Source organism: Syngnathoides biaculeatus, chromosome 16 (assembly GCF_019802595.1).
Source record: "Syngnathoides biaculeatus isolate LvHL_M chromosome 16, ASM1980259v1, whole genome shotgun sequence".
Lineage (NCBI taxonomy): Eukaryota > Metazoa > Chordata > Actinopteri > Syngnathiformes > Syngnathidae > Syngnathoides > Syngnathoides biaculeatus.
The window spans coordinates 5354845-5374800 of record NC_084655.1 but is presented as its reverse complement, the minus strand read 5'-3'; the positions used below and the strand labels follow the sequence as shown (position 1 = coordinate 5374800).

General features: G+C 42.2%; 1 protein-coding gene across 2 annotated transcripts in view; it reads left to right on the top strand.

The window, feature by feature from the left end:
- Positions 1-19462, top strand: part of si:dkey-119f1.1 (Structural maintenance of chromosomes protein 6-like) — a 47551-nt gene extending 28089 nt beyond the window's left edge. The window contains exons 17-27 of one of the 2 annotated variants that reach the window (XM_061845931.1): positions 2745-2905; positions 2985-3120; positions 3213-3293; positions 3367-3537; positions 13071-13208; positions 13285-13430; positions 17146-17271; positions 17348-17453; positions 17532-17684; positions 17751-17848; positions 19211-19462. In XM_061845931.1, the coding sequence (XP_061701915.1) occupies positions 2745-2905; positions 2985-3120; positions 3213-3293; positions 3367-3537; positions 13071-13208; positions 13285-13430; positions 17146-17271; positions 17348-17453; positions 17532-17684; positions 17751-17848; positions 19211-19298 (1404 nt within the window). In that variant the 3' untranslated portion in view covers positions 19299-19462. The remainder of the gene's footprint in view (positions 1-2744; positions 2906-2984; positions 3121-3212; positions 3294-3366; positions 3538-13070; positions 13209-13284; positions 13431-17145; positions 17272-17347; positions 17454-17531; positions 17685-17750; positions 17849-19210) is intronic. The other variant, XM_061845932.1, reaches the window with a different exon arrangement.
- Positions 19463-19956: the final 494 nt, after the last annotated feature.

Genomic DNA, 19956 nt, shown 5'->3' with positions numbered 1-19956 from the left:
AACGTGTCATCTTTTTCCATCTTAGCCTTTCTCGTGCATCTTCCTCTCTATCACCCACTGTCCTCATGTCTTCCCTCACAACATCCATTAACCTTTTCTTTGGTCTTCCTCTTGCTCGTTTGTCTGGCAGCCCCATCCTCACCACCCTTCTTCCAATATACTATGTCTCTCGCCTCTGGACATGTCCAAACCATTGAAGTCTGCACTCTCGAATCTTGTCTCCAAAACATCCAACTTTGGCTGTCCCTCTAATGATCTTATTTCTGATCCTATCCAACCTGCTCACTCCGAGCGAGAACCTCAACATATTCATTTCTGCCACCTCCAGTTCTACTTCCTGTTGTCTCTTTAGTGTCACTGTCTCTAATCTAATCTCGTCATCATGGCCGGCCTCACCACCGTTTTATAAACTTTGAGTCTAACCTCCACTACTCTTTCCCATAACTTTGTGTGGCTCATCAACTTTATTCCTCATTAGTTGGCACAGCTCTGCAAGTCCCTTTTGTTCTTAAAAATGGAAACTAGCACACTTTCCCTCCATTTTTCAGGCATCCTCTTGCCCGCTAGTATTCTGTTGAATAAGTTGGTCAAAATCTCCATAGACACCTCTCCAAATTGCTTCGATACCTCCACCGGTATGTTATCATGACCAACTTGCCTTTTCATTTTTCATCCTTTGTGTAGTGCCTTTCGAACTTCCCCCTTCCTAATCATTGCAACTTCCTGGTCCTTCACACTTGCCTCTTCTACTCTTTCTTTTCTCTCATTTTCTTCATTCATCAACTTAAAGTATTCTTTCCATCTATTCAGCACACTACTGGCACCAGTCAACACATTTCCATCTCTATCCTTAATCACCCTTACCTGCTGCACCTCCTTCCCATCTGTATCCTTCTGTCTGGCCAACCTGTAAAGATCCTTTTCTCCTTCTTTCGTGTCCTTCCAGGTGTACGTGTCGTCATATAGCTCTTGTTTAACCTTTGCCACCCTTACCTTTGGCCTTCGTTTTTAGTCAATGTATTCCTTTCGTCTCTCCTCTGTCCTCTCACTGTCCTACTTCTTCTTCGCTAATCTCTTTCCTTGTATGACTTCCTATATTTTGGGGTTCCAAAACCAGGTCGTCTCCTGCCCTTTCGTATCATAAGACACACCAAGCACTCTCCTGCCTCTCTCTCTGATCACCTTGGGTGTAGTAGTCCAGTCTTCCGGGAGCTCCTCCTGTCCATTGAAAGCCTGTCTCACCTCTTCCCAGAAGGCCGCACAGCATTCTTCCTTTCTCAGCTTCTGTCACCTGGTTCTCTGCTCTCCCTTTGTCTTCTTAATTTTCCTACCCACCAACAGAGTCATCCTACACAACACCATCCTGTAAGGTCGAGCTACACTCTCCCCTACCACTACTTTGCAGTCAGTAACCTCCTTCAGATTACATCGCCTGCACAGAATATCATCCACCTGTGTGCTTCTACATCCGCTCTTGTAGGTCACTATATGTTCCTGCCTCTTTGGGGGAAAAAAGTGTTCACTACTATTTCCATCCTTTTTGCAAAGTCCACCACCATCTGTCCCTCAAAGTTCCTTTCCTGGATGTCGTGCTTACCCATCGTTTATTCATTGCCCCTATTTCCGTTACCAACTTTCCATTACAATCTGTACCAATCACAACTCTCTCTGTCTGGGATGCTCAGAACTACTTCATCTAATTCCTTCCAGAATTTCTCTTTCAACTCTCGGTCACATCCTAACTCTGGGGCATAGCCACTAATCACATTATACATACCCTCAATTTCAAATTTAGCCTCATCACTCTATCTGATACTCTTTTCACTTCCAAGACATTCTTAGCCAGCTCTTCCTTTAAAATGACCCCTACTCCATTTCTCTTCCCATCTACTCCATGATAAAATAATTTAAAACCTGCTCCTAAACTTCTAGCCTTATTACCTTTCCACCTAATCTCTTGGATGCACAATATATCAACCTTTCTCCTAATCATCATGTCGACCAACTCCTGATCTTTTCTTGTCATAGTCCCAACTTTCAAAGTCCCTACATTCAGTTTTAGGCTCTGTACCTTCCTCTTCTTCTTCTGCCGACTAAGCGGCTTTCCTCCTCTTCTTTGTCTTCGACCCACAGTAGCTGAATTTCCACCGACAAAATCTCACTGCATACCAACAAAAATGTCACAAAAGTAGACACATTAATTACTTACTGCCATCTTCTCGAAGACCGTTAATTTATCCCGCCACTACGCCTCACTGGCATTAGTTGAACAAAGATAACATTATTTAATGTAAATGCATGTATATTTTTTTGCAATGACCTACACAAGTATATACAATAAATGAACAGGTCATTGAAACAGACTTGTCGCTCCATCATGTGATAGGATCAGTGATCAGTTATCGTTTTTTTTTAAACTCGCTGATCAGTGATGGGCCCAAAAAATCTTGATTGTGTAAAGCTTACTGATTAGAATACATGACATGATATTTTTAAAGAAACTCAGCATACAGTAACTATATACAGGAAATGAACAAGTCATTGAAGTCGAGACTTTGCATGAGCTTGTGATCAGATCGGTGATCAGTTTATTTTTAACTCCCTAATTGGTGATCGGCCACAAAAATTATGATTGTGTAAAGCCTAGATTCCACTGGTTCGTCCCAAAGTAATATTGCCAAACTGTGACTGTGATGTTAACAGTATATAGCACAAATTTTTTACTATATAGTACTCCTTTTTAGAATCGCGCTGAAGCTTGTCGTGTGATGATGTCTGGACACCCGCCCCCCAACTGCCATCAAGCTTTCTCCAAGGACGGTGACCAGATCTTTACCAACCGCTGCTACGCCTCTGAGCAGACCCGTGCCAACTGCCTCTCAGGAGATGTGGAGGAGGAGATCAGGTGAAAATCTCCAGGCGAAAAATCTATGCTATGATCGTAATAATCTGTGTTCTTTGTTGTCCTATTTTCCATTTCCAAGACACCTACAGAGAGAGCTGGGAACTCAACAAGCTCAAGCGTTGGTCTTGCAGCAGAAAATGAGGAAGTTGGATGAGGACATCAAACAAAATGAGAAGCTTGAAGAGAGAGCCCATGTGGAGATGAAAATTGCCACTGTATTGCTTCTTGTTATTCTCTCATTGAGTTTTTTTTCTTTTAATTTATTTTATATGAATTATAATTTATCAAATGTACACATGTATTGCAGGACAGAGTCACAAAGCATAGACTGGAGCTGTCAGACCTCCAAAATCTGGAAGAGCCTCAGCTGGAAGACCTTAAGCTACTGGTTTGTTACAAATAATATTGGATCACTACTTGGAGTGGTGTCCCTTCAGTCATCCTAACTGTAAACTTCACAGGAGGAAGACCTTCAGGAAATTGTCGAAAAGATCTCAACAGAGAGGGAGAAGTATGAGGAGGCACGACTCCGGACATCTGAGCTCAAAGAGAACTACAACAGGGCAGAGAGAGAATACAAGCAGCACAAAGAGCGCATCAACACCACTGCCGAGGAGATAGACGCAATCAAGGTAAGGCCACCCAGACACTGTGGAAGGTGGTCTAATCCGACTAGACCATCTCAAATACATGGCTGTTGCTGACTCATTAAAGCACATTGCATGATTTTGATATACATATCCCACAATGCAAATCTGAAAAGCTGAGTCTGTTGTGGTATTTGAGGCACATACATTATATTGTACATTATCACAGTGGTCCCCAACCACCGGGCCGGGCCATGGATCAATTGGTACCGGGCCGCCAAAGAAATAATTAATTAGTTCCGTTGTATTCATTATCCAAATCTGAACAATCGTTTGTTTTGAAAAATGACTGGATTCTCTTGGTTACATTTAGGTCACTTCAGTGCCAAAATTTACCTCCACACCCAAGCAAAATTTGGGAAAAATACATTTTTGGAAAGTTTCTTTTCAAAGGGGAAAGCCCAGTGAAGAGACGAAAGAAGAGCCGAACACTTCCAATAAAAGAAAGTTATAAACCACATCAAAGCACACGCCCTCAACTTGCGACTTTTTGAGGAGTTTTGTGAGGACATGGACGTGGAGCACACACGGCTTCTCTTAAACATGGAAGTAAGTTATCCATAGGGAAATCGCTTGAAAGAGTGTTTTAATTACGAGAGCCGCTGCAGAGATTTCTCTCAGAAAAAAAAATCACTACTGGTACCACATTTCAGGGACAAGGAATGGGTTGCAAAACTGGCTTACTTGTGCGACATATTCAGCCCGCTGAATGAAACCAATCTGTCACTTCGGCGGAAAATGACAATGGTCTTCAAGTGGATTTAAAGCCGAAATGGATTTGTGGGGATGGCGGGTGAACATAGGCATATTTGTCATTTCAAACATGAGCGTGGATTTTGTGTGAGACTGAGCCTTCATTCTCCCAGCTGGAGCAAGATCACCTGTCTATGATATTAAAAGAGTTTGAGCGCTACTTCCCAACCAAAAAGGACCCCACAAACTGCGACCCATTTATCAACAAACCAGGTGAATCCACCATGTCTGCACAAAGAGAAGATCAACTGCTGGAGATCGCAAACAACAGTAGTTTTAAAAGTATTTTAGAGACGACAACTCTGCCGATGTTCTGGATGAAAGTCACGGCAGAATACCCGGAGATCGCCACCAAAGCACTGTTGCTATTTCCGACATCCTATCTCTATGAAGCAGAGTTTTCTGCAGTGGCAGCAACCAAAACAAAACAACCTAATAGACTGGACATAAGCAACACACTTCGGGTGTCATTGTCTCCCATTACTCCCAGATGGGACCATCTCGTTGCAGAGAAAAAAGCTCAGGGACCCTTGGATCTTTCCGTTGGCGAATTTAAGCTCCGTCCACTTAGCCATGTACCGCAAGCTTCCAAAATGGCGATTGAACAGCACGTTTGAAGCCGATTTTCTATCGCATATTCCAGATCATATTGCGGTATGTTTTTTGCCAAATGCGTCAGAATTGTCCAAGAGTTCTGCAGAGAGGTCTCAACCATTTCACGCAAGGATATGTACACGGAATTAAGATTTTGGACGGAGCAGGACGCAATGTCAGAAATGTTGGCGATTGATGCAAAAAAGTTTGACGCCTCACAAAGTTTATATTGAAATCCAACAGGATAAATAGTGGAATCGTACTGCAGGTGTAAAGCAGGATGAGTACTTTTTACTTTGAAAGGTCACGAGTAATATCATTGTAGTCTTTAGAAGTGTGTGTATTCATTTGACTTGGCTCATAAGCGAGCCCACATCTCTGTCTTAAAAGTCTGATGTGATACAAATGGGTAAATAGACATTTCTCTTGCATGACATCGCACATTTACGTACCCCTAACCTGATTCTTCGGCATAAAATATTTCACACTTCATTCAGCAGGTCAGTCATACACTAACAAAGTGAAAGTTGTTCTCCTGCAATGTATAAAGCACTTCATCTAAAAAATACCATACCGTGTCACTGCCATCATGGTTCGGGTTAACATCTTGCTTCCTGGCAACGTTAACCTGCAGGGCGTCAGTGGGAATTCAGCTACTGTTGGTTGAAGACAAAGAAGTGGAGGAAAGTGGACTTGTCTGCAGAAGAAGTTGAGGAATGCACAGAGCCTACAACTAAGTGTAGGGACTTTAAATGGAGCAGGGTTTAAATTATTTTACCATGGAGTAGATGGGATGAGAAAATGGAGTAAGGGTTATTTTAAAAGAAGAGCTGGCTTAGAATGTCTTGGAGGTGAAAAGACTTTCAGATCGAGTAATGAAGCTGAAACTCGAAATTGAGGGTGTTTTAAGCCGACAAGCCGAAAGGAAAAGAAGAAGATATATAATGTGATTAGCGCCTATGCCCCACAGGTAGGTTGTGACCTAGAGTTGAAAGAGAACTTCTGGAAGGAACTCGATGACGTAGTTCTGGACATCACAGACACAGAGAGTTGTGATTGGTGCAGATTGTAATGGATATGTTTTTAAGGAAACATGGGCTATGAAGAACAGATGGTTAAGTACTACATCCTGGAAAGGAACTTTGTGGACATTGCAAAAAGGATGGAAATGGCAGAAGTGAATACTTTTTTTCCAGAAGAGCCGGTTACATAGGGTGCAAGAGCAGAGGTAGAAGCACGCAGGTGGATTACATTTTGTGCAGATGATGTAATCTGAAGGAAGTTACTGACTGTAAGGTAATGGTAGGGAGAGTGTATTTTAACAACCTAGGATGGTGGTGTGTAGGATGATTCTAGTGGTGGGACAGAAGATTAAGAAGAAAAAGGTCGAGCAAAGAACGATGTGGTGGAAGCTGAGAAAGGTAGAATGTTGTCTGGCCTTTCAGAAAGAGGTGAAACAGGCTCTCAATAGACAGGAGGAACTCCCCGAAGACTGGACTACTACAGCCAAGGTGATCAGAGAGACAGGCAGGAGAATACTTGGTGTGTCTTCAGGTAGGAAAGGGGAGATGGAGACTTGGTGGTGGTACCCCAAATTACAGGAAGTCATACAAGGAAAGAGGTTAGCAAAGGAGTGGGACACAGAGAGGACTGAAGCGAGGTGAAAGGAATATATGGAGATATGACGTAGGGCAAAGGTAGAGGTAGCTGAGGCTAAAAAAGAGCCATGTGACGACTTGTACACCTGGTTGGACATGAAAGAAGGAGAAAAAGAGCTCTATAGGTTGGTCAGACGAGGTATACAAATGGGAAAGATGTGCAGCAGGTAAGGGTGGACAAGGAGATGGGAACTGGTGCCATTAATCTGCTAAATAGATGGAAAGAATACTTTGAGAAGTTGATGAATAAAGAAAATCAGACAGAAGGAAGGAATAGTAGAATAGGCAAATGTGATGGATCAGGAAGTGACAATGATTATTAAAGGGGGACTTAGAAAGGCTCAAAAGAGGATGAAAAAAGGAAAAGCAACTGGTCCTGGTGACATTCCTGTGGAGGTATGGAAACCATTTGGAGAGGTGGCTGTGGAGTTTTTGACCAACCTATTCAACAGAATACTAGCGGCTGAAAAGATGCCTGAAGAATGATGGAAAAGTGTGCTAGTTCCCATTTTTAAGAACAAAAGCGATGTGCAGAGACACAGGAAAAAAGTATCTGCGGGCAACAGTATGGTTTCATGCCTAGAAAGAGTATCACAGATGAATTATTGGGATGCTTGTGGAAAAGTACAGAGAAGGTCAGAAAGAGCTATGTGTCTTTATGGATATCGAGAAACCCTATAACAGAGTACCAAGAGAGGAACTGTGGTACTTTATGCGTAAGTCTGGTGGGGTGGAGAAATAAGTTAGAATAGTAAAGGACATATGAGGGCAGCAGAACAGTGATGAGGTGTGCCCTAGGTGTGACAGAAGAATTTAAGGTGACGATGGGACAGCATCAGGAATCAGCTCTGAGGCCTTTCCTGTTTGCAACGTTAATGGATAGGCTGACAGATGAGGTTAGACAGGAATCCCCTCGGACCATGATGTTCGCAGAGGACATTGTGTGAGTGACAGTTGTGGTGATGTATGGATTACAGATGGTGGGACTGAAGAGACAACAGGAAGCAGAACTGGCAGTGGCAGAAATGAAAATGTTGAGGTTTTCTCTAGGAGTGAGCCGGTTGGATAGGATTAGAAATGAGCTCGTTAGAGGGACAGCCAAAGTTGTATGTTTTAGAAAAAGGTTCGAGAGAAAAGACTTTGATGGTTTGGACGTGTCCAGAGGCGAGAAAGTGAGTATCTCGGTAGAAGTGTGCTGAGGATGTAGCTGACAGGCAAAAGAGCGAGAGGATGACAAATGAGAAGGTTGATGGATGATGTGAGGGATGATGTGAGGGAAGACGTGAGGGGAATGGATGTTCGAGAGGAAGATGCAGAATACAGGCTTACGCTTTGATTACAGGACAAACCAAAAGGAAATATATATATATATATATATATATATATATATATATATATATATATATATGAACCAGCACAGTATGCGCGGCTGTAAAGTGTTGGCCTCACAGTTCTAAGGACCCGGGTTCAATCCTGGCCATGCCTGTGTGGAGTTTGCATTTTCTCCCCGCGCCTGCGTGGGTTTTCTCCATCCACTCCAGCTTACTCGCATATCCTCAAAACATGCATTGAGTACGACTGTTGTCTGTCTCTGTGCCCTGCGATTGGCTGGGCACAGAGACAGCACTCCCCGTGGCCTCGTGAGGATAAGCGGTTCAGAAAATGGATGGATAGAAGGATATCTACAGGGAGTCCTCGGTCTACAACTTAGATCTGTTCCCATAGGAGGGACTTAACTCAAATTTTGACTTAAGTCGGACTTCAACATTAAAGTCCAAATTTACGATGATGGGATTGGCTTCAGCATTCCCCCGTCCCTGGTGAGGATAAGCGGCTCATAAAATGGGTGGGTATGCGTACTTTGTATAAAAAACAGAAACATTAAAGTCCAAATTTACGATGATGGGATTGGCTTCAGCATTCCCCCGTCCCTGGTGAGGATAAGCGGCTCATAAAATGGGTGGGTATGCGTACTTTGTATAAAAAACAGAAATCTATCAATGTAAAAAATAAGATGTTTAACTTACTATTAGGGGAGGGAGGCTGCGATGGTGAAAAATGAAGAAAGGCTGCGCTCAGCTATTGCAAGTGCAGGTAGCCGTTGCTAGCGGTAAATTCGTCCTCGGTGTACTCTCCTTTCTGCTCTCAGAAAAATACACTGTACCGTTTCCCTTCATGAACATGAGGCTGATATTAAGCCAACATTTATTCAGATCCCTGATCTATGACGCAAGTAATCTTTCCATCTCTACAACAATCGAAGAACGTTGCTTCATTTTTATGTTATATTTTTTTCCACAAGAAAAAAAGTTTCTTCATGATCCCTGTATCCCTCATTGAGGCAGAACCCTTCATGTGCGCTAAAATATGGGCTTTGTATTGAATAATAATTGGCACGCTCGTCGACTGAAGCCCAAGTCTTTATGTTCATCATGTCAGTCGGTGTTAATCCTACACACCCCCCATAATGAAAGCCTCTTTCCATTGTCATTGCTTTGTTTCAGCTGGACCAGCATTGCTATTTTAAAAAAAAGAAAAAAAAACAGCTTTCTTCTTTTGGGCCATAATGTGTTAAAAGGTGGGCGAAAACGGCAAAAGAACTCCCAACACACAAACACAGATAAGCAATATGCAGGCTCAAAAACATTAGCGCTCTAACATTACCTAGAGTATACAACGACAGGGTTCGCACGCGGCCCTAAAAGTCCCTAAAAATCCCTAAATTTTCAAAGGTGCATTTAGGGGCTCCTAAAAGTCCTTAAAATCCGTGAAAAACGGTCAAGCCCCTAAAAAGGCCTTAAATTAAAAAAAAAAAAAATCAACCGCCAAAATTCTCCCTAAAAAAAAAAAAATTCATCTTTTATTTAAAAAAGATAGCGATCCGTCTGGCGTCCAAATCAGCCGGAAATTGTCAACCGAAGTCACCGTGTTGACAATTAGTCGCTATCTTGTTGATATTCCATTGTTTGTTTCCGTGAGTAGGCATTTCACTTCGTCTTCGTTACGACGTAGCGTAGTTCTTTCATCGATACAACTTGTATCACGGGGAAGTGCATTTTTCAAGAAGCTTGGGTTGAAAGTAAGGAGTTTGGGAGCTGGGTTCGTCGAGATCCAAAAGATCGGCACATGTTTCACTGCCATCTGTGCAAGGAGAGTTACCAGCTTGAAAAGATGGGCATCAAAGCCCTGGAGTCGCACCGGAAAAACAGGAGACATGCTGATTTGACGAAGACTCTCATCTTCCGTTGGTATGAATCTGTTTCTAAAATATCAAGATAGTGAAGCATTAACTTCAGGCAGTGGTAGTAGCAGTGCATGCGCACTAGGGATCGCAAAAAAACACTTACTTTCATAACCGGTTTTAACCGAACAGTTGTAGCAAAAAAAAAACAGTTTTAAAACCGGTACCATAGTGGTGTTTACATAATTCACCCGTGGGACCTCGAGTTGGGGTGCGGGGTTCCGCACGGACTGTTTTTGTTGTTGCTCTTCCGGAGTGACCAGTCCACAGAGTTCCCCCCGTTATGCGAGTAGTGTTTTGATGTCTGCCAATAAAACAAGTTTACTCCCATACTTTGGAGCGTTTCCTCAATGCCATGTTTGATGTTTCTTTGATTTAACTGAATGTTCTTTTGAGTCCAACTTTACTCTAACAGCGAAACTTGAAAAAAGTGGAAATGATGTTGAAAAAATAGCGCAATGTGGAATACCGGAACCGAAAGTCCGATTACGGTTTCGGTTTTAAAAACCCGAAAGCCGGTTATAACCGGTTATTTGTAACCGGTTGCGATCCCTAATGCGCACCTACAGTTGTCCAGCCAGAAGTCAGGCTTTATGAACGTAATTCAATACACAAAGACGGACTCGTTAAAGGCAGAGATCATGTGGCCTTTAAAAGGGATCTGCAGCCATTACAGTTACATATCTTGGGAAAATAATTCATCAGACATTGACATTGCTAAAAACTACCACTGTGGGGAAAGGAAGACTTCGTACCTGGCTACATTTGGCATCGCTGCCCACTTTTCATCTCTAGTGCCTCAAAGCCAAAAAAGCCAGAATAGAGACTGACATATCAACCGATATTGAGAAGGCTGACAGGCTGTGTGAGGAGGCAAAAGAAAAGAGGAATCTGAGGTTTATCAACGAGGCCAATGGACTCAGAGGCAGAGCAAAGGACAAGAGAGCCACTTTGGCACCAATGCAGCAACAAATAGAGGAGGCACTGGGTAGGCTCAAGGAGCTAGAGTAGGGGTGCTGAGACAGACATCAGTAGAAGACATTTGTGTATATAGTTGCAATTGTAGTTAGAATCTGTTTTTCTGTAGAATGTTATGTGAAGACATTGACAATGGTCATATCAATGAGAACTACCACAAGGGGCGACAGGTGATCACTGTCACAGGTACTGAGATACTGGAACATTTGATGAACCAAGAACGGTTGATGGCACCATTGGGTGAGTCTTTTTTCCTTACTCTTGATTTCCCACAATGGCCCTAAATTTTTTGTGTCAGCCCTAAATTTTTTCTGTGTCAGCCCTAAATTTTTCGTGTCAGCCCCTAAGAATGTCCCTAAAAAGCCCTTAAATTTTTTTGGGCAGACTGAGTATGAACCCTGGACTGATTGTCATGCTGCTGCCTCTTTCCCATTGAGAGTAGTCGGATGGCTCTGGCATGTGGTTAGGATGCTCCCCCTGGACGCTTCCCAGTTCAAGTGTTCTAAGAAGCCTCAGGACGACCCAGGACATGCTTGAAAGACTTCTTCTCTAGGTTAGCCTAGAAATAGCTCAGGATCCCCCAGAAGAGCTGGGCTCAGTGACTGGGGAGAACAAAATCTAGACTTCCCTATGTAAGCTGCTGCCCCCCCGACTGAACCTTGCGTTAGTGGAACTTAAAGGGTTACTGTCATGAAATGGATGATGTTTAGTGTTATTAATGAAAAAACGGCAGTCAACATGGCAAAACATGATTTTGACGTACACAGCTTTTTGTAACTCCCGCCATGAAAATCCTCTCGAGGGATTTTTTTTCGAGAACAAGCAGGAAGTGACGTACAGGACAGAGGCGCCCCCAAGTGGACTCCTTTGTTTCCATTAGTTTTACCTCCAGGAAGGTAGCTCATTGTTCCTTCGTGTCTGCCAAAATGCCGGCTTGTTGTATTGCTGGATATTGCTTGAACACTCGGGGGAATGGATTTACCCTTCATAAGTTTACAAGAGACCCGGTTCGTCGTGAAAAATGGATTGCACGGGTGCAGAGGACGAGAGCTTCGTGGGTTCCAAATAACAGGTAGGTATGTATACAGCTACAAAAAAAATAATTTATTATTTACAATAATAACTGCTCTGAATAACTCAACTAAGAATGCCTCACTCAGCTGCGTGCGTGCAGTAAAGCGCCCCGGCTCGACGGTGGGGTTCATCGCTTAGTGCGGCGGCTATGAACAACCCCCTAAAGCAGCACGGCTCAGCTCTATTTTAAGCCGCCACGGCGCCGAAAATGAGCCACACCGGGTGAGGCGTAGCCTTCAGCGTCACGGCTTTGGCGAAGGCTGCGCGTTGGGCTTGCGGATGGCGGCGGCTCTGAGGAACACAGCCAAGAACGCCTCACTCAGCCGCATGCGCACAATAAAGCGCCCCGGGTCGACGGTGTTGTTCATCGCGTACTGTTGCGTCTGTGAACAACCCCCTAAAGCAGCACGGCTCGGCTCTGCCTGCCTCAATCAGCCGCTTGCGACGACTAAGCAGTAAAGCGCCCCGGCTCGACGGTGTTGTTCATCGCGTACTGCGGAAGCTATGAACAACCCCCTAAAGCAGCACGGCTCAGCTTTATCATAAGTCACACTAGCCGGCTGCGATGAGCCGCAATGGCTCATCGCCGCCGCTGAAGTGGATCGGACGGGGATGCGGTTTGGCCGTGATCGCATATCATCTGAATATGGCTCGAAACAGTAGTGTAATATTGCCCCAAGGGCTCGAAACAATAGTGTAATATTGCCCAAGGGCTCGAAACAATAGTGTAATATTGCCCAAGGGCTCGAAACAATAGTGTAATATTGCCCCGGTGACTCCACTCGGTTGTGTGGTGTTCTCCTTTTCAAAAAGAGCTTCCATGTCAGAAGGGACGTGTTCGTCTCCCATAGTTAGGGTGCACCGCGTGTTTTCATTCGTGGATATCCGGGTGACATAAAGTACAGAGGATGCAGCTAATATGGCGACCACTTGGATGTCGTAGAATGACACTTCTGCAACTTTGCGCATGGATGACGCGCTCTCTGCTCACATTTATTTTTTCGTATAGACATGGAAGTGAATAATGTTATGTATTTTTCATTGCAATATATATTTTAGAATGTTTATAGGGATGGCACTTGGGCTTTAAACGGATGGATAGATGGACAAACCACTGTCACTTAGTGTGTGTGTGTGTGTGTGTTGTGTGTGTGTGTGTGTGTGTGTGTGTGTGTGTTTGTCTATGTTCCTTATCAATGTGATCCTGTTTTGTAACACAGGAAGATCTGACCAAGGGTGTCGAGGAGGTGATGAAGTGCAAGCATCATAAGAAGTACTACGATGACAGGCGCAGTGTTCATCTCCAAAATATCCTGGAGTTGGAAGCTACTCTTCAGAGGAAGGAGCAGGAACTTCAGGTCTGTTGTTCAGAGGAGCCCCTTATTAATGTTCAGGGAGGACTCAGGAGGTTTTTCCTCTGGTGATTTTGCTCAGGCAAACATTTCCAAAGCTAGAGAGATATGGCCCGAGCGCCTTGAGGTGGAGCGGACTGCCAGGAGCCTAGACACGGAGATTAGCCGCCTCAAGGAGAAGATCTCCACCCAGCAGGAGCAAGAGGGCAACCGCGAGGAGATCATCAGGTGACTTCATGCCGAATTCTCAAATCATACTTCTACAGTACATCCATCGATCCATTTTCTTTAGAGGCAGATGATCTTGAGCCCATCCCAGCCAACTTTGTGCAATACACGGGGTATACGATGATATTGTCACTAGCTAATTCCACAGCACATATATTGTAGTCCAGTGGTAGCCCTATCATGGTATTTACATTGACTTATCCTATAATAAGTATAACGGACATGATAGTTTGTAGATATAGATAGATAATCTTGCTCGCTTGCTACAGTTGCTACATTGGATATCTAATTAGGTAGCTACATTAGCTAGATAGATCTCTTGCTAGCAAGTAACAGTAGGCAAATAGATCTGTTGCTAGCTGGCTATAGTAGCTAGATGGGTATCTACAGTCAGTACGGAAAGTCTTCAAAACCGCTTACATTTTTCACTTTATATTGCAGCCATTTGCTAAAATCATTAATTTTTTTCCTGATGACTAAATATGGATAGGACCATACATTCAGATGAAAAAGTGAAATTGTTGAAATTTTATCAGATTTAAAAAATAAATAAATAAAAAAATTAAATATCAAACAGCTCCAAGTTTTCAGACATTTTGCTTAGTATTTAGTTGAGGGACCATTTTGACCTCACACAACGATGAGTCTTTTTGGGAATGATGCGAGACGTTTTTCCACACCTGAATTTAGGGATCCTCTGCCATTCCTCTATCCAGATCCTCTCCAGTTCTGTCAGGTTGGATAGCGAATGTTGGTGGACAGCCATTTTTAGGTCTCTCCAAAGATGCCCAATTGGCTTTAAGTCAGAGCTCTGGCTGGGCCATGCAAAAACAGTCAGAGTTGTTCTGAAGTCACTCCTTCGTCATTTTATCTGTATGCTTCGGGTCATTGGCTAGTTGGAAGATGAACGTTCGCCCCAAATAATCCACAACGGTAAAAGTGCACATGAAATACGTTCTCTGAACCAAGTAAAGTGAGTGACCCTTTTCTGATTGTCCAATCGCGGGGGGAAAAAAAAAAAAGAGGATGCCTGGGTGCTTCCACGATGTGAAAGTGTACACGTGCACGAAGCGAAGTGAACCAAAATTTAATGACATGCCACCATGATGATGTAGGAATATTTTGGATTGAAGCCTGTGGAATGCAGCCATCTTGCTCACGCCAATAAGGTAAGTCAAATATGTATGAAGTCGCAACAGAGACGTGTCTTAAAACTTCAGTGTGACGACATCCATTTTAAACAATCATCCCACCCAAGTTTTTCAGTTGGGAATAAAAAACCCGCTGCGAAATTTCCAGTTTCACGTCATCTTGCAATTATGGAACCATTTGCCGAAAAATACAAATATGACTGCATACAGAACATGATGCACATGTGTTCACATTCCATAAAGTATAACATTACATACATACTATTGTACTAGATGTACCCATTGAACGTATTGACACAGGCTGCCTACTTTTGGAAAGTACCATGGGTGGTGATCGCCCACCCTGAGTACCAGGAGCTGTCAGCGAGTCGCCGCTTCAGTTCTCAATCATAATTGAAGCTGGCATGTCTGTTTATGAGAATATTCTCACCCAGGAGAAAAAAAAGCACGAAAAACAACTCATGGTGTTTTTTTTACTCAAACGTACACACCTGCAACAAGGTACTTCAGCGGAAAAAGACGCTATATCAGTGCTACGCCAGGGGGAAAAGAAATGGTCATAATTTTATCATTAAAATAAGATTTCTGAAGACCATAATCTTTTTATAGGAAAGCACTTATCCTGGATAAAGTGGAGGGAAATGGATGGGGTGACATTTATTTATCAAAAAATATCTTGGCCTCAAACAGGGTTTGATCTTTGGTTTCCTTCTAGTATACAGTAGTGTGCTTTTTTTTTAAACTATAAATGCTTGAACTTTGAGTGTGTTTAAATGAGAAATGTTCATGCTTTTCTAAGAAAAGAACAGGCAGGACGCAGGTACACCCTGAACTGAATCAACCAATCGCAGGGCACATACTGACAGACGACAGCTGCACTCACAATCACCCCTAAGGGCAATTTAGAGTCTCTAATTAATGCATGTTTTTGGGATGTGGGAGGAAACGGGAGTGCCCAGAGAAAACCCATGCAGGCACGGAAAGAACATGCAAACTCCACACAGGCGGGGCTAGGATTTGAACCCCAGTCCTCAGAACTGTGAAGCCAACGCTCTAACCAGTTTCTCTGCCATAGAGTAGTATATTAGTATGGATTAATATATTAAGAAGGAAATCACATGACATACTACTACGACTCGACTACTGAGCGCACTAATTTTCTCGCAGTACAGATTGACAAAGCAGTGTGCCGTGATCATCTGCAGTCACTGATGGCCAAGCGGGGCTTGTCACCACGAATTGACATGATGGGTCAGGTGTCTCTTGACCTCCCAGCATGCTTTGCGGCATTAAGGATAGTGCTACAAGCATGTTGTGAGGATGCAAAAAGCGTTTAAAGTGCATGTTTTGTCAATTATTTAGTGGGTCATTATTTAATTATTTGCTAGTTATGCTATTCTGTTTCTTGTGGTTTGATAATTTTAGTTTCAATGGAACACCGTCAGTGTGTACATTATCAGTAAGGACCTACAATGTAAGCTTCTGCTTACATATGCGAAACGCAATTGTTCCTCACTGCCTCATGAGCACCATCATATATTAGCTTACATAAATGTTAAACACTAGCTGGCATTCATGCTGACAGTGTAATTAATACTGCATCCATTAATGGCAGATTTTCATTATTCGCGGGGGTGTAAGGAACGTGACCCGTGCGAATAACGGGGGAACAGTGTTTTATTTATTACCTGGCCCTGTGTGCACACATAATTTCTCCGCCTTGTTCAATCATTAGTTAATTTTTCTGTGAAGCCCCAGAGAACTTTGCCCCTTGGGTCATTGGAATAAAAACCTCTTCGCCATGGTAAGGTGACGGCTCAAGGAGGGAAAGTACTGGCCGCCATTTAAATGCTAAAATTCTTGCATAGTTTACCGACTTGTAAGATCATCCACTAAATGTAAAGGACTGTAACCCAAGTGAACTTTAAATGCACTTTTTAATTGATTTGATTTATGAAGGAAAAGTATTCAAAATTACTATGCCCTGTTTACAAACATAATTACCACCCACACGACCCCCTTGTCAAATCATGAACTAAATTTTCTTTAGGTTTTACTGATCACACCCAAGCCTGATGACCTCCAGAACTGTTCATTCAAGAAATTCCATTTGTAAGGCTTTAGGATTTCAGGGAATCATAGTATTATTATTGTCTGTCTACATGTGTTGCTCTACCGTTTGAGTTCATAGTTCCACCATTTTCCTCACATGACAAAAACATGGAACCTTCCCAGGCATGGCCGGCCTCCAAAGATTATCCCAGGAGACACAAGTGTGGTCTTGAATCACATGACATGGAGTTGAGTCATGAGGTTGATGACTTTGGATTTCACTTGACAATATGTTGAAAAACTCTTGATCAGCAATGACTTGTGACTTCACTTCAACTTGAACCCATTGACTTTCAAAGACTTGCTAGTTTGACCAAAACACTGAGAAACCAACTGTTTGCAGCTTTCTCTTCCTATCGCTTTGTGCAATTTACTCAAACATAATGATAAGGTCTGAATGATTATTATATCGACCAATGTTCTATTCATTTTTTTAAACATGACAATTGCAGAGAATACCGTGATGCTTTAGCAAAGTATAAGAACACAGCACAGCAGATGAAGAACCTCAACATGTTCATCAAAAGCCTTGACAGGGTTATGAATCAAAGACTTAAAGTTTTTGCTGACCTCAGGAGGTAAGTGAGGCAAAGCCGTCAGGTGTCTTTCGCAAATAATGTGACTTTCAAACTCTCCGCACTCCTTTGTCTTCAGGTTCCTGTCAGCGCGTTGTAAATATTTCTTCAACAGCATGCTGACGCAGAGGGGCTTTAAGGGAAACATGATCTTCGACCACAAGAACGAGACTCTCACCATATCTGTGAGAACATCTCCCGTTGCGTTGTTTTTGGCAATCAGCGTGACAACCAAGGCCTTAACATGTTCTCTCGCCCAACAGGTGCAGCCGGGAAGAGGAAACGAGAGTGACAATATCAACATGCGCTCGCTGTCAGGTGGTGAGCGGTCCTTCTCCACTGTGTGCTTTATTCTCTCATTGTGGGCCATCACTGAGGCGCCCTTCCGTGCCCTGGATGAATTTGATGTTTACATGGTAAGCAGATATTGTTTCCATCCCCAAAAATTAGTATCTTGACATGTGCTGTGATGTTGAAACTAGGACATGGTGAATCGAAGGATCTCACTGGACATGATACTGCAAGTGGCTGAGGTCCAGCACGACCGGCAGTTTATCTTCCTCACACCGCTGAGCATGAGGTAATTAATCAATCGGCTCTCTTTCTCTAATTTTCACATGGCTCGATAAACATCCTTCAAATGAGAGGATCATGTAGCTCCTACCACGCATATAGTATGTACACAATCATGAAACAATGTTACATAAACGACTACAGTATTCCCTCGTTTTTTGAAGCGTGAAAAATGAAAAAACCGCAAAGTAGTAAATGGCCTTTTTTTATTTTGCTTCATAGGTCTTTGTCATCTCGGTGGGGATGCCGCTTTATACCCAATCAATTTGGCTTCTTGCTACAGTACTGTAGTAATGTATGCTGGAGTGTTTTTTTTTTTTTTTTTTTTTTTTTTTTTCTTCTGGTCCATGTTATCGGGGTGATCCGCAAAATACATAGGGATTTCTGTATTCAGAAGTTGAATTACAGTATTTAAAACTATAAACTACCTACACATGAGGCTCATCAATCATACTAGCGAGCATACACTTATCGTGTGCTTATCATGGTAGCATAAAGGGAAAATAAAATGTGATCTTTTTTCCCTAAAAATCCATCCATTATCTGAGCCACTTATCCTCAAAGTTGTGGGAGTGGTGGAGCCTATCCTCAGGCAGGAATGTGAAAATTAATTATCATATTATTGTTAATCACAAATGTTTTTTGTGGTAATACAATTATTTGCATATTTCTAAAAATATGACTTCACTCGTAGGTTTTTTTTTCATTATTTTTATTTATTTATTTATTTTTTTCCAATGCCTTGAAGTCAGTTTATTTGTTCTGTGATTATGGTCATAACTCGAAACACTATCTCAGATATTTTCCCAAAGAAATGAATGGAAATGTCACTAATTAGTTGTCGTCTCATTTATAAGTTTTAGCCTCCCAAAAAAAACTAATGTAATGTTTTATTTTTATTAAGGAATATCACAAATGTTTTACATTACAAATCGGGTCATAACATATTCAAATTATAATGTAAACGGACAGCCATTTTTTTTTTTTTTAGCTTAAAATCAAAAGACTTTGTGCTGCTCCTTCTGGTGCAGTATAATACAAACATTTGGCTACAGAGACGACCACAACAACACTCTGTTAGCTACAGGTATTCTCATTTTTTACAGAGGATACAGATATTATGCCTATCTTGTCTGTTTACATATGTTGCATTACTGTTTGTGTTCAAATAGCCATTGCTTATATATATATATTTATATATATATATATATATATATATATATTTACACGAATCGGGCGTATAAGGTCTCGTATCTCCAACTCTTTCGTCAGGTTACTTTTCACAATGCACCACTGAATTATTCTGACTTTTTTTCTCAAACTGTTCATTCTTATAAAGACTTCATACATCTTTCTCTCCCTCTTTCAGTTCTCTTCCAGAAGCTGATCACATCACAATCCTCCGTCTCAATGATCCAAAAAGAGGCCACGAAAGCGAAAATGAAGATCAGTCCTAGTTTTAAATTTAAACCGTTGGGCTTTTGTTAAAGTATTTCTGTTCAAAGTTTCTTCAATAAAAAGTTTTGTTTTAAATGGTTGTATTGTATGATTAATCAGTAATGCTGATTGAGGAGAATATTCTCCCATACACTCAATTCTAAAAGCTCTACGATTTTCTGACTGGTTCTGTTCCATAACTCCCAGCTAATGCCAGAACGTCAATGGCATAGGTTAAATGCCTCAATGCCACTGTGCATGGAAGCAGTGATTAAATCAGATGGATTCCTAACCAAGTATTAAAGATATCATTTTGAAAGTACCATATTTTGTTTTTATTATGACCCTTCTTCTTTTCCTTTTGGCTTGTCCCAATAGGGATCGCGCATCATCTTTTTCCATGTAAGCCTATCTCCTGAATCTTCCTCTCTAACACCAACTGCCCTCATGTCTTCCTTCACAACATTCATCAACCAGTCCCACCTCCACCATAAATTCTTCTCTCACACCTACGGCACCTCTCACCACTGTTCTGCTGCCCTCTTACATGTCTTGTACTATTCTAACATATTTCTCTACCACACCAGACTTACAGTATGCTTCTTCCTCTCCTGGTAATCTTTCATAGACTTTCTCTACATCCTTCAACCCTTCCTTCTCTCATTTTATTCATTCTTC